General features: G+C 40.1%; 1 protein-coding gene across 2 annotated transcripts in view; it reads left to right on the forward strand.

Moving 5' to 3' along the window:
* The window catches only part of ABCG1 (ATP binding cassette subfamily G member 1), a 48,651-nt gene extending 37,172 nt beyond the window's left edge, over nt 1-11,479 (forward strand). For both annotated transcript variants that reach the window (XM_081859208.1, XM_081859209.1), the window contains exons 10-15: nt 991-1,092; nt 1,319-1,487; nt 2,345-2,445; nt 3,263-3,421; nt 3,925-4,043; nt 5,276-11,479. In XM_081859208.1, the coding sequence (XP_081715334.1) occupies nt 991-1,092; nt 1,319-1,487; nt 2,345-2,445; nt 3,263-3,421; nt 3,925-4,043; nt 5,276-5,504 (879 nt within the window). In that variant the 3' untranslated portion in view covers nt 5,505-11,479. The remainder of the gene's footprint in view (nt 1-990; nt 1,093-1,318; nt 1,488-2,344; nt 2,446-3,262; nt 3,422-3,924; nt 4,044-5,275) is intronic.
* The last annotated feature ends 1,588 nt before the right edge of the window (nt 11,480-13,067 follow it).

Consider the following 13,067-nt stretch of genomic DNA (forward strand, 5'->3'; position numbering starts at 1 on the left):
GTTACACAAACCAGACATTTGAGGACACATTTGATTGGAAATGAACTTTGTTATTAATGTTTTATACAGCCAAGACCTCTAAGCAAGCTTGTTAAGCAAATTCTCCTAACTTGGGATTATATCGAATGTTAATTCTACTCAGGGTAGTTCTGTTAAATTCAGTGGGCATGACTAACTGAAGTCCGTTTGTTTCAGTGGGTCCTCTCTGAACAAAACTTAGTTTTATACAACCCTTGAATTTGTTTGAAAGCATTCATATTCACATTCTCCTTAATTGATTTCTTCTAATATTCTCAATGCTATGGGATTTTTGGGGAGGGAGGGAGTCAAAACAAAATCTCAATTTGATGAGCTGATGCTTATCATTCTTGCCTTATCATTGTGCCTTTATTCTTGTAAACTGCTTGGAGGGTTATTTATTTATTTACACTCAAACAGTATATAAATTTTATGAAATAAACAACAAAAATAAAAGGTCGATAACATTCATATTTGAGTTTTGTTTTTTAAAAAATCTGAGCTGTGTTTAAAAAAAGTTAAAGCCTGAAACGTCATGTTCACGTGAAGCACTTCATCCAGAGTTATTTGCAAGTGCTTAACATTCTTCCTCATCATCTGAAACTGAAGGGAAACTCAGGTAGAAAGCACTTGTTCCCCCAACCCGCCATTAAGTTATGGACTTCACCTCAACAAGGTGTGGCAACGGGCACTGGTTTTTCAACAGGGATTAAATGCATTCACGGGTGATAAATCCAACAGTGGTGACAATGGCTGAATGGGGGAACAACCAGCTCTAGTGTACAACCATATACTGGTTGCTGGGAGACGGCATCTCAGAAGCATATGCTTGGCTACTGTTGCAAAGAGGATGTTTGACTAGATGGGTCCTTCATTTCATTCAACAGAGTTCTTCTTGCATTCATTGATCCAGAACTAATGACTGTCCTGAGTGGTACATTTAACTACCTTTTTGTTTGTCTATTCCTTCAGGATTCTTCATCAACAGAAGGCTGTCACAGCTTCTCAGCCAGCTGCCTTACTCAGTTTTGCATTCTGTTTAAAAGAACATTTCTCACCATAATGAGGGATTCGGTAAGGCTGGTTTCAATGCTTAAAAAAAACACAACTCCTCCCTTTGGGAATGTCCAAACGATGATGAGAGTTGCAGTCCCAAACATGCATTAGCTTGGTATGGAATGTGGATAGCCTGTTGTACGGTGCACAAATGATAGATCCATATCTACCAAATTGAGCTATGTTACAGCACTTGTCAACTCAAAACATTCTTAACACAAGCATATCTTTTCCTTCCTACCAGGTTTTGACGCATCTGCGGATCACATCACACATTGGCATTGGACTCCTCATAGGATTGCTGTACTTGGGGATTGGAAATGAAGCCAAAAAAGTCCTGAGCAACTCTGGCTTCCTCTTCTTTTCCATGTTGTTTCTCATGTTTGCTGCTCTCATGCCGACAGTCCTTACATGTGAGTCATGACCTATGCAAGAGGCATTTTTTAAGGATTTCTGTGATGCTGTTGAAATCTGTGAGAATTTTGCCAGTGACTTGGCTTCCACCCTCTTGAATATTTAATTGATTTTAATCAAGCAAGGAAATGTAATGGCCTTTACAACTATTATTATTATTATTATTGAAATCCCAAAATGGTGTGTTGTCTTTGTTCATTGCCCACAAATTGTTGCGACCCAGAAGTAAATCACTATTCAGCCTTTTGTGATTCTGTATTTTCTGTGTCTACAGCTAGTAGGTTGATAGGCCACCTACAGGATTTTTAAAATTCATATATAAATATATACATAGGTTGATATAAGATCCTGCTTTTCCTCTAAAAGGAATACATGCTTACAGTGCTGACCAGTGCATGCATGTAAAATCACCCCCCAACTGGTGAGGCAGGAGCAGTTATGGCCAGGGCAGTGGAGGTCTATGTGGGCACTTGCAGCCCATGGGCCAAATTAGGCCCACTCGTCACTCACCTCATATTGCAGGAAGTTAGCTGTGGAATTGGTAAGCTGTAGCTGCAAACCTAGGACCTCTTCCACTTTATCTGCTCCTTTATGCTGACTGAATGCAAGGAACACCACCTTGTAAAGCCCAGCTATCACATTTGAATCATAATGTTATAATCTACAATTGCAATCAGTTTCATTTTATAATGAAATGGTTTTGGAATGTTGTATTATTTTATTGTTCTTAGCCGCCCTGAGCCCGGCTTCGGCTGGGGAGGGTGGGATATAAATAAAATTTATTATTATTATTATTATTATTATTATTATTATTATTATTATTAATCTATTGTTGTTTTTTAATTGTTCAACATAGTTCCCCTAGAGATGGGCGTATTTCTTAGAGAACATCTGAATTACTGGTACAGTCTGAAGGCCTACTACTTGGCTAAAACGATGGCTGACGTCCCTTTTCAGGTAGATCTGTCTTTTCACATCTCTCTCTGTAATTTTGTAAAACAGCAAAACAGGAGGAATCCAGAACGCACTCAGTTATCTTTTCCATATAAATGAATGGGTGCATGTGGGGCAGCTTTGCAGTGGAGAAAAACAGGGGCAGAGGAAGGGGGCGGTGGGGACGGACCAACCCAGGTGCCTTCACTGAGGGGGGTGACATTTGGCAGTCATGGGCGAGCGGCTTGTTCCGCTCCTGGCTGCAGAGGCCGCGCTGTTCCGTGCACCCAAGTGGGTATCCCGTGCCTGGGAGGGCACCCTCTGCACCCCACACCCCTTGGGAGCACGCCCTGCCTACCTTGGGAGCGTGCCCACCCTGGGCAGCGCGGGCATGTGCTCCGCCGCTGGGGACAACGCATACCATGACTGTTGGTGGCCTGGCCTCCCTTGGAGCAGTCTGGGGGTAGGGGCAGTATGCAGGGAGTTTAGACAAACATTCTGCACACCACTATGTGATATATTTTCTAAAAACAACAAAAGTGAATTTCAAAATATGTTAGCGCTCTTCTGAAAGGTGCTGGTGGACACTGGTTGAAGTTCAGTTACTAAACCAATGTGGCTTACATGATAAGATGAAGAAAATGTATTCTCCCTCTTCATTTGTGTTCCATCACGATGTGGAAAGGAAAGATGCCAACCTACAGTGATACCATAAAGAGCTGATGTAGCAGGAAGCTCCCATTCTTCCCTCCCTTAAGCAAAAAACAGTGCCGATTATTTATATCAAATAAGAAAAGTTGTATAATGCCATATTCCTTAAAAGATGTCTGTCTCTTTGCAGATTATGTTTCCTGTAGCATATTGCAGCATTGTGTACTGGATGACCTCGCAACCCTCTGATGCGCTCCGATTCGTCCTGTTTGCAGCACTGGGGACAATGACATCACTCGTGGCTCAGTCACTGGGGCTTCTGATTGGGGCAGCATCCACTTCACTCCAGGTCTTGGCTCTTGCTTTTTTTGTGATATTACACCAGCCTTGGCCAAGCTGCTGCTGCCTTCCACATGTGTTGGACTACAACTCCCATCAGCCTATGCTGGTGGGCACTGATGAGATCATAGAATCATAGTAGTATGGAGTTGGAAGAGACCACGAGGGTCATCTAGTCCAACCCCCTGCAATGCAGGAATCTTTTGCCCAATGTGGGGCTCAAACCGTTGACCCTGAGATTAAAAGTCACATGCTCTACCAACTGAGCTGAAGATCAGATATGTAGTCCAAGAGCTCTGAAGGTCACCGACTTGGCGAAGGCTGTATTACACATCCCTGTTCCTTTCGGCAGTTGTAGCTTCAGTTTACTTGGCATGCTTAAGGATGGTGCATGTCTTCCAACAAATGCCATTGGCACTGAAAAGCCTTCTGTTAGTGATGGTCTGGCAAAAATGCAACCCTCATTTTGCTTTAGTTTTTAATCTAGATATCTGCCTGTTTTTTTTGTTTTAGGTGGCAACATTTGTAGGCCCTGTTACAGCCATCCCCGTTCTCCTCTTCTCAGGATTTTTTGTCAGCTTTGATACCATTCCAGCTTACCTCCAATGGTTGTCCTACATCTCATATGTCAGGTAAATGTGAAGGGTGCTGATTGGCACTTCAAGTGCAATTCTACTAAAGTTTCACCATTGATTAATGCATCCTCTTAGTTTAGAGAGTTAGCACATTTTAAAAATGAGAGCATGTGCATGAAATGGATGGGTGTGGTTTGTGTTTAAAGGGACCATGTTTGCCTAAGTCTGATCAACTTGATAGCATATAGGACTTGAGCCAGAGAATCCTGCTTTCAAAGCTTAGTTCAGAGAGCGTTAGCACATACTCCCTGTGTGACCACAGCTAGGCAATACACTTTTCTGCCTTTCTCTACTGAAGAAATGGAAGTTTTAGCCTTGTGTCATTATACAGAGATGTGGAAGTGCCCCACTTTACAGATCCTTGCAGGTTTACTTCAATTAATCGCCCTCGCCAGCTTCCCAGCAGGTGACCAGTCTGCAGAAACTGGAATTTATTTAGTTATTTAAAGCATTTGTGCACCCCCCTTCACCTGAAGGTCCCAGGACAGAAATACACAGACAGCAAAATCTAATGAAGAATCTAAGCCAAAACACAACACAAGAAGTTATACAATAAAATTGCAAGTCAGTGAAACAGCAAAAAAAGGGAAGATGATCTCATCTCCCAGTGCACCTTCTCCTTTACCAAAGGCTGGGGCATCCCTTTTCCCCTGCTGATAAAGCCAAAACAGTGATATGGTGAGAGGTGCCATCTGTTTGATGGTTTCATACATGGCTACAATCTAGCAAGATTTAGTTTGCGTTCATATATGGGAAACTGCTTCTGCAGTTAGGATTGTTCTTACCTAATCTGGGTATCCAATAATATTTGTTTAGGGATTTTTTCTTTTCTCAGTTGGCTTGTTTTCTGATGTATGCCCCCTATTTTACCTTCACAACAACTCTGTCAATTAGGTTAGTAAGATCTTATGATTTGTCCGGAGTTTCATAGCGAATTTTATGACTGAGCAGTGGTTCAGAACTGCGTTCAGATCTAGCATCATATTCCCACTGTGCAACACATAACAATCACAAGCAGAAACTAAAGCTACTGATATTGTCATTATTGCTTTTATGGCTTAGCTTTGGGACTGTACGTGGATCATCATGGATGTAAATATGGTGATTAAAATGGCCAACCCCTTAAGCAATAATTAATTCAATTGCTGTTGTTTTAAGGTACTTGATTATTATTTTTTGTCTGATAGATTTGATTCCGCTTTGACCTTGCAAACTATTATTTTCTCTAGATACGGATTTGAAGGTGTCATTCTATCCATCTATGGTTTGGACCGGGAAGATCTCCACTGCGACAAAGATGATACTTGCCATTTTCAAAAATCAGAGGCCATCCTCAAAGAGCTGGATGTAGAAAATGCTAAACTTTATTTAGACTTCATCGTGCTAGGAATTTTCTTCATCTCCTTACGCCTCATTGCCTACTTTGTCCTCAGATACAAGATTCGAGCAGAGAGGTAGAGAGGAAGCAGATGCAACAAACAACATGCAGTTGTAGACTGTTGTTATTGTCTGATTGTGGCAGACAAGTCTCCAGTGCCGAGTTGCAAGTGGAATTGTGATCTAGCCCATAGAAAACCATGTCCTGATGGATTAATGGATGCATAGTTAACCGTGATTGTGAACTGACTGGGTCTGGTCATATTTCTTTTATGCTTTCTAGCTTTAACTAGGAAGACAAACTAGAAGGGAATCTTGTTTCACATCTGGGAGACATCGCTGCTGATCACAGGAATTTTTTCTCATGGAAGCTGTGTTTTCTTGTAAGGTAGCTGTAGTCATGTGGCAACAAGGTAAAAAAAAATGGCTGGGGATCTTTCTTCTATGTCCTGCAGAAATGTGAGGAATATATTATCTCATCCTGTTGCATCACTGCAAGTTTCCTGAACTTTTGCACGTATTTTCCCCACAAGAAATCCCCCATGAAAACAGATGTCTGCAAATTCGTCAAACCTTTATAAAATGAATGGGTTTTTTTCTTAAAAGAAAGGATATATAAGTAATTTGATATCTGATGTCCTCTTTACATACAGATTTCTGGAGCTTTATTCTCATGAGCTGGTCTCATACTCCCAAATCACAATATTACAATGAAATGTCAAATTCCATGAACTCTGTAAAAAAAATTCTAGGGTGCAAAAAGTGCATTTTATCTATAAATGATTCCACAAATGATTCCTTTTAGCATTTTTCTTTCAGGATATTCTTTCAATCCATGTTTCTTATGGTGTTTGAAATATTCATTGTCCACATTTAACTACCTCCCGTGGATGCAAAAGCTTGAGTGTTCCTGCACTGGGAATCTGAGGCAGTCTAAGCAAAATAGAATCAGATCTAAACACGTGTTTGAATGTTCTAAAATATTTTAATAACACAGATATTGACAGAAGGGAGAATTGCCAATGGTGCAATGTCATGACTCCTTATGGAATAGTAAAACCTTTCTCTGGTGTATATGTAGTTCTTCTGGTTTTTGCAAGGCCAGCATGTATAGCAAAAGTCATCGGTTCTGTTTTTCATGAGTTTCATCATACATTTCTTGCAAAACATTTTGATACATACTTCCATCATAACCCAACACAGCGATTCGGTGGCTCTAACCCAGTAGCAGGCAGCATGGGAACTCCCAACAGCTGAGTCATTGCTACTTTCAGGAGGGAAAGGCTGAAGGGAAATATGACCGAGAGGTCAGCATGGTGCAAACGCATCAGCAGGACTGCTGGATTGGCTCATCTGCTGCATTTGCATCATGTCAACCTCCCCACTGCCTTGCTGTTCTCCTTCTGGTAAGCAGCAGCTCCTCAGTTGTCAGGAGGTCAAGTGGGCATCACTGCCCCACTATACCATTCTCTACTGTCCCAACCCTATTGAAATAAAATGGCTTAAGTTTGCTGGATTGCTTGGTTGCTAGATTGCAACCAAGTGGTCTAAGCAGAGGCAGCCAACATGGTGCTGTCCAAATTCTGTTAGACTCCATCACCATTGACCATTGGCTGCAGCTGATGGGAGTTGGAACCCAATAAGTCTGGAGAGCACAACGTTGACTATCCCAAGTCTTAAACAATAATTAACCAATTTTTGCCATCCATTAACATTTTGCTTTCTTTTCGGACCAAGTCAGCCTCGTAAAATGAATGAAGGGTAATTGGAAGGGAGTTGGCTCTGCTCTGCATTCCTGATTTCTGCCAAGCCAATGTGCTTCTGTATATTGGCAGAATTTTGTATAGTAATTGTGGGTTTACCCAACAGTTTAAAGGGCGATATGGAATATTAACAGAGTAGGAAGTCAGTAAAGCACCCTAGATCTGGAAGAGATCCAAATGTCATGCCAAGTTCAGCCCAGTGCACTCAGGTTGGGAAATTGAATGAATGGCATTATGTTGACTTTATGAGCAAATCAAATAAGGCTGTTTTCAGGCCAGAAGTGGTTTTGTTTCAGCAGCTCATTCAGCAACTAGATAAAATGGCCCACTCAGAGAAATTGGATCACAGTGAGATTCCCTTTTGTGCGTGTAATCTAGAAGAGCCATTGTTCAACAGACTATTTTAAGCACTTCAAAGAGATCTTTGTTAAACCAAAACTGCTAGAATAAGCCACAGCTTCTGGGTGTCTCTCCCTCTCCACAATTTGGAAGACTGAAGGAGAGGTATTTACGGTACTTCTAGAGTGATAAATGGCACATTTTAATACAATTTAGATTGTTTTGTGAACAGATTTATATTGCTAGAGATAATAAGTTCTTTCCTTTTTACATATGGCAGGATTCAAATCTGTACCACTAACTAGAGACCCAAAGTGCAGGCAGGCTTCCAGTAACCCATAAGGTCTACCTTACCCAAAAGCAGCAGTAATCTGATGTGACAGTGTATGCCTGTCATTGTAATCTGGGAGCTGTTCAAATAACCAGACTTCTTATCTAGTTGAGTGTCCTCAAATTCATTATTGTAATTCAGGTTAAACAGGTTTCTGTTTTTAAAAAAGTTACAAAAACCCGTATTAAAGGCACAACTCTTTCAACTTGAGATCATTAAATCATAATACAATGAGCAGATCATTCTGATGTGATGCCCCATCCCCCCACCTCCAAGTTTTAAGACACTTCACTTTTCAGTGAAAGAATGCTGCAAGAGAACCTTCCAATTTGCATGTGGTGGTAATCTGTTGGGTTGGGTTTTATTCTGGTGCCTCTTTTATCAGAAAGCTGTCACAGCTTTCAGAATAAGTCAGTGATGGGTTTTCAATGCAACAGTTGTGTTCGATTGAAATTGAGGTGAGTGTGTAAACCTTTCCCTCACGCACAAAATTTGATTAAAAACGGAACAGGTGCACAACAGGAAGTTGATGGAAGACGAAATGAAAATTCAAGACACCTCTTTGTGTTCTTATGTTCCAAGCTGACGTTAGAATGTTCTCCTTTATATCAGTTCTGTACTTGGGACAACATACCTCCTGCTGGTGGCAGGAGACCCCCAGCTGTCCACTTTGTCCATGCATCAAATCAGACATGATTGACCATAATAATCCATCTTCCATATATTGCCATGAAGAGGCAAAGGGCTAAAACTGCCTAGAGCAGGTGAATGTCACAAAATGTCATCTGATTGTAGGATATAGCCACATTCAGCCTTCCACAGTTTGCGATTGATGAATTAGATGTCATGGATTTACTTAAGATGAAACAGAACTTGATTGGGCAGGAAGAACTGGCTTCTTGATGCTTTCCATAATAGCCTCAAATTACTTTGCCAATATGTCCATTTTGTATTTTCAGTTTTGGGAATTTAAAGTTGGATTGTTTTCTTTTTGCCACAAACATTTATAATATTCTTATTCCTACTCAGTTGCTCCACGGCATACTTTCTCATAAATAAATGAACAAATCTGCCACCATGGGACGAAGCTAAAGTGGTGCAGCTTGGAAAATGAAATTTTAACAAGGAAATGAGTCAATCCAGAAATAAATTGAACAATTTACCTTAATACAGCAAGCATGACACTAGTCATTATATATTTAAGTTTCAATTATCACAATGTTAGTGGGTGCTTTAGGGAATTTTGTTTTCTATTGGTTGTGGGATTGGTATGACCTGTCACTAGCTGCTTTTATAGAGGCTGTGCCCCATAATTATAGAGAAATGTCAAATTCTATTACCGGTGGCTTATGATAATTCTTATAGCTCCTTTTCAGTGTGATGAATTGTATACCGCAGCCCATGCCAACCTTGTGTCCTCTGGCTGTTGTTGGACTACAACTCCCATGATGACTAGCCCGCACAGCAGGTGGATGAAGGCTGGTTATTTACTCTGTGAATCAGGCACTGAAAAAAACATGTTCCTGGCTTAGTATCTAGCAGATTTGAATAATTCCACTTGTATTGGTGCATTCCATTACAAAACTAAAACATGAGAATTATTTTTTTTTTTTGGCAAGGAATGAAAAAAAAAAAACTGTGAAAGAATTGCACCTGTGGCCTATTGTTTCTTTTCAATCATTTATGTATTCATAGCTACAGCAATTATCTTCTGCTTCTGCGGCTGGAGATAATTCCACAGGAGTTACAATTGTGCATGCTGTTGTTCTTGCTTGTGGAAGCGCTTGGCAATGGCCATGTTTGCTACAGCATGTGAGCCATCTGCTATCATAGCAATGGGTGAGACACCTGACCTCAAAGCAATCGTGGAATGTTCATAATGCCTCTGGTATTCCAACTAAGTACTGAATCCTGCCCAAACGATGTTTTTCCATTTAAAAAGGACACTCAAGTGGATCTTAAAATGGCAAAGGAAATGCTGCCTTTGAAATGACATTTGTGTAAAAGTTAAAAAGGGAAACTGCACAGTTCCTATCAATTTATTCCAACATCGGGGTCTCCTTTCTTGCTTTCTTAGAAACTCATTTCACGAATGCATGGGGTGGGGGGACGACTCAGGATTGTGCCCACTGTTCCCCCTCCTATGTACAAATAGGCCCTATGTGCTTGCAGATTGCATGTGTATGGACTATGCGCAGTCAGGAACCAGCAAAAGGCAGGGTCCCATATCACACATACACCTGGCATGTGCATAGACTTGGCTCAGGCTGAACATGCAAGCATTGGCGTCAGCAACAGTAGCCACAATCTTCCTCCTCTTCCTTCTCTCTCTACACATTCAACACACCTGCAGTTTTCTTGTGAAAAGGGCTCAAGGTGTTTGCTTTTCAAAAACATGAAATCAAAAGTAGGAAATGGCAGTTTTATAGGTCTATATATTCATTTATTAGATCTCAGTGTTGACATGAAGTCTAACCCCAGTTACTCAAGAGTAAGTACCACTGAATTCAATAGGACTTACGTCTGAGTAGACAGGATTAGGTTTGTGCTTGCACTGTAAGTGTATTTTCCAGAGGATTATCTTTCCTTTTATTTTTGTGATCTGTTAGAAACCTGGAAGTACTAAATAGTCTGTGGAGCTCCTTCTCTTCCTCAGGTTTTGCCGAAATTTTAGTAGCCTGATAGTCTAAAAAGAATCCAACAATATTTGTCCTTGTAGCTTTAAATGAAACATTGAATTGTTCTTTTTTTTAATGATCATGAGACATCCATCTTAAAAAAAAATGATTTTCTGTATGTGAGTTGTAGTGTATGGTATTGCTGACGGTGGGTTTAAACTATTTGTACAATACTGGCTCTCAGATGCAGCGAGCTGTTGCCCTTAAACCTTATTTAGTTATTTAAGATACTTAATGTGTGTATGTATGTGGGTGGGGTTTTTTTAAAAAAGAAAAATAATAAATAAAAACAAAACGCAAAAGTCAATGCAAGTAAAATGTCAAAAACTCAGCGTGCTGAAGTGTGCATATACTGTATGATATCCTTCACTAAGCTGATGCTGTCCAGATGTTTTGAACTATAACACCCATCAGTCCCATCAACAGCTGTGTTGGCTGGGGCTGATGGGAGTTGTGGCCCAACTAGAGGACACCAGTTTAGTCAAGGTTGCTGTCTGTCAACTAGCTCTCCTTTATTGGATGTGTAATGCACCCCTGCATTACTTTGGATTCCTTTTGGTTTTGCTGTTTTAGAGACTATTGCTGCTTGCACGCTGTGATACATTTGCACTGTTGTAGATATATGTAAACATTGTCTTCTTTCTACCCCCTGCTCCTCCTCCTCCCCCAGGTGACTTGTTCATATTTTGAAGTTTAGACAATGTTAGTGAACGACATGTACCTGATTCATGTACCTAATCAAAAGATTAGGATGTTGGTATTCTAACTCGGTACTTTAAAGATACTAACATGAAAAGGCTTTGTATATTTCTGTATAGTAAATTCCTAGAGGATCTTTGTATGTGCATTATTTTCCAAATTAGAGCTCTTGTTTTCTGAAAATGGAGAACACTTAACAATGTAACAAACAGAGAATAAAATAAAAGTATTGCTATTTTCAGATTATCAGCTTGGTCGCTCTTTAATGGCCTGATTCAACCAACCTTCAGCTTTTCAGTTCAAGGATCAGTCTTTAACCGCAAACAGTAGGGCATGTTGGAGAATTCCAACAAAAATGGGAACAGAAGCAGAAACTGCCAATGTTTGCTTATTCATGCCATGCCCAGAATGGCAATCAATCCAATGGGTTGTGTGGAAATAATTACATCATTGTGTTAAGTTTGTAATTTAAGTAACTTATGTAACTAATTGCATAAATTACATTAAATAGTAGACAGCAAGATAAATAACACAATATTTAGTGGAAACCAAATGGCAGCAGAAAGGAAACACTGCTGATTGTGAGAAATACAGTTGGAACAGAAATTGGTTGCCTTCTTGCATCCCTAAACACAGGACCCACTTTTTTGTTTTTAGGCCATATATGTCTGCTTTTCTCTTTTTTCTGTCTACTCACTCCCAAGCCTGCCTCTTTTTAGTCCCTTTTTAGTCACATTAAAACAAATTGGCTCTCTCTGCTAATTCACAGAAACCTCATTCTATGAGGCATACTGTGCAATTGCACTTACGTAAGTGGGACCCAGTAACCAAAATACCCTTTCCTATTTTCCTTGTCTAGAAGGTAAATGGAGAACATGGTATATCTCATTATGCATGGTGTGGAGAGAATGGCGAGAGAGATGCTAATAGTAGAACTCAGGGACATCCAATGTAGCTGAACAATGGAAGATTCAGGGACATCAAAAAAAAAGTACTTCACCAAACAGTTAAACTATGGGATTCATTCTTTCAAATGATGGTCACCAACTTGGATGGCTTAAAAAGAGGACTGTCATAGGTTTCTCTTTGGCTATTGTGACAACAGGATGCTAGGCTAGATGGACTAAGGGGTTCTTCTTACATTTCTCCTCTTTATGCTGATTTGTATTCTACTTTTGGGCATGTAGTCAAAGACTGTACACTAGAGGGCGCTGTGAGATTTCCTCATTGCAGAGTGAGACTAGAAATGGTCCTTGCTCAAAAATATTTTTACTGAATACAATTCTGTAAAAGACATTAGAACATCATGGTTTATACTTGTGTATACACATCTGCTAAACTATGCTTTACAGTAAGGTAAAGATATTATTGGAAAATAAAACTCCAAGGTGGCTTTCACCATTGGAAGCTAAGGCCCGAAAAAGACTCAGTATGGAGGCCAATTGGCCAAAGTATTGGGAAATACTAGAAAAAGATGGAGATAATTGGAAATTGCAGAGTATGGAGAAAATGAAAGATAAAGTGCGAGATTGGTTACACTACGCTCAGATTAAGGAAGTTTTTAAACTTGACAAAAAGTTAGGGTTTCAGGTGGAAAAATCGAAGCTGGAAACGGAATTGTTAGAGCCTAAGACTAAGGTACTTTCAAGAATGTATAACTTGCTGTTAAAATGGAACACACAAGATGAAACGGTAAAATCGGTTATGATAAAGGTTGTGGACCACTGGGCTGAACTTCACTGCATGTAATGCTTTGAAAGAAAATGTTATGAAAATGATATACAGATGGTACATGACCCCAGTCAAACTTGCAAAAATATACCATTTGTCCGAT

This window comes from Podarcis erhardii, assembly GCF_964252035.2.
Source record: "Podarcis erhardii genome assembly, chromosome: 4".
Taxonomy (NCBI): Eukaryota; Metazoa; Chordata; class Lepidosauria; order Squamata; family Lacertidae; genus Podarcis; species Podarcis erhardii.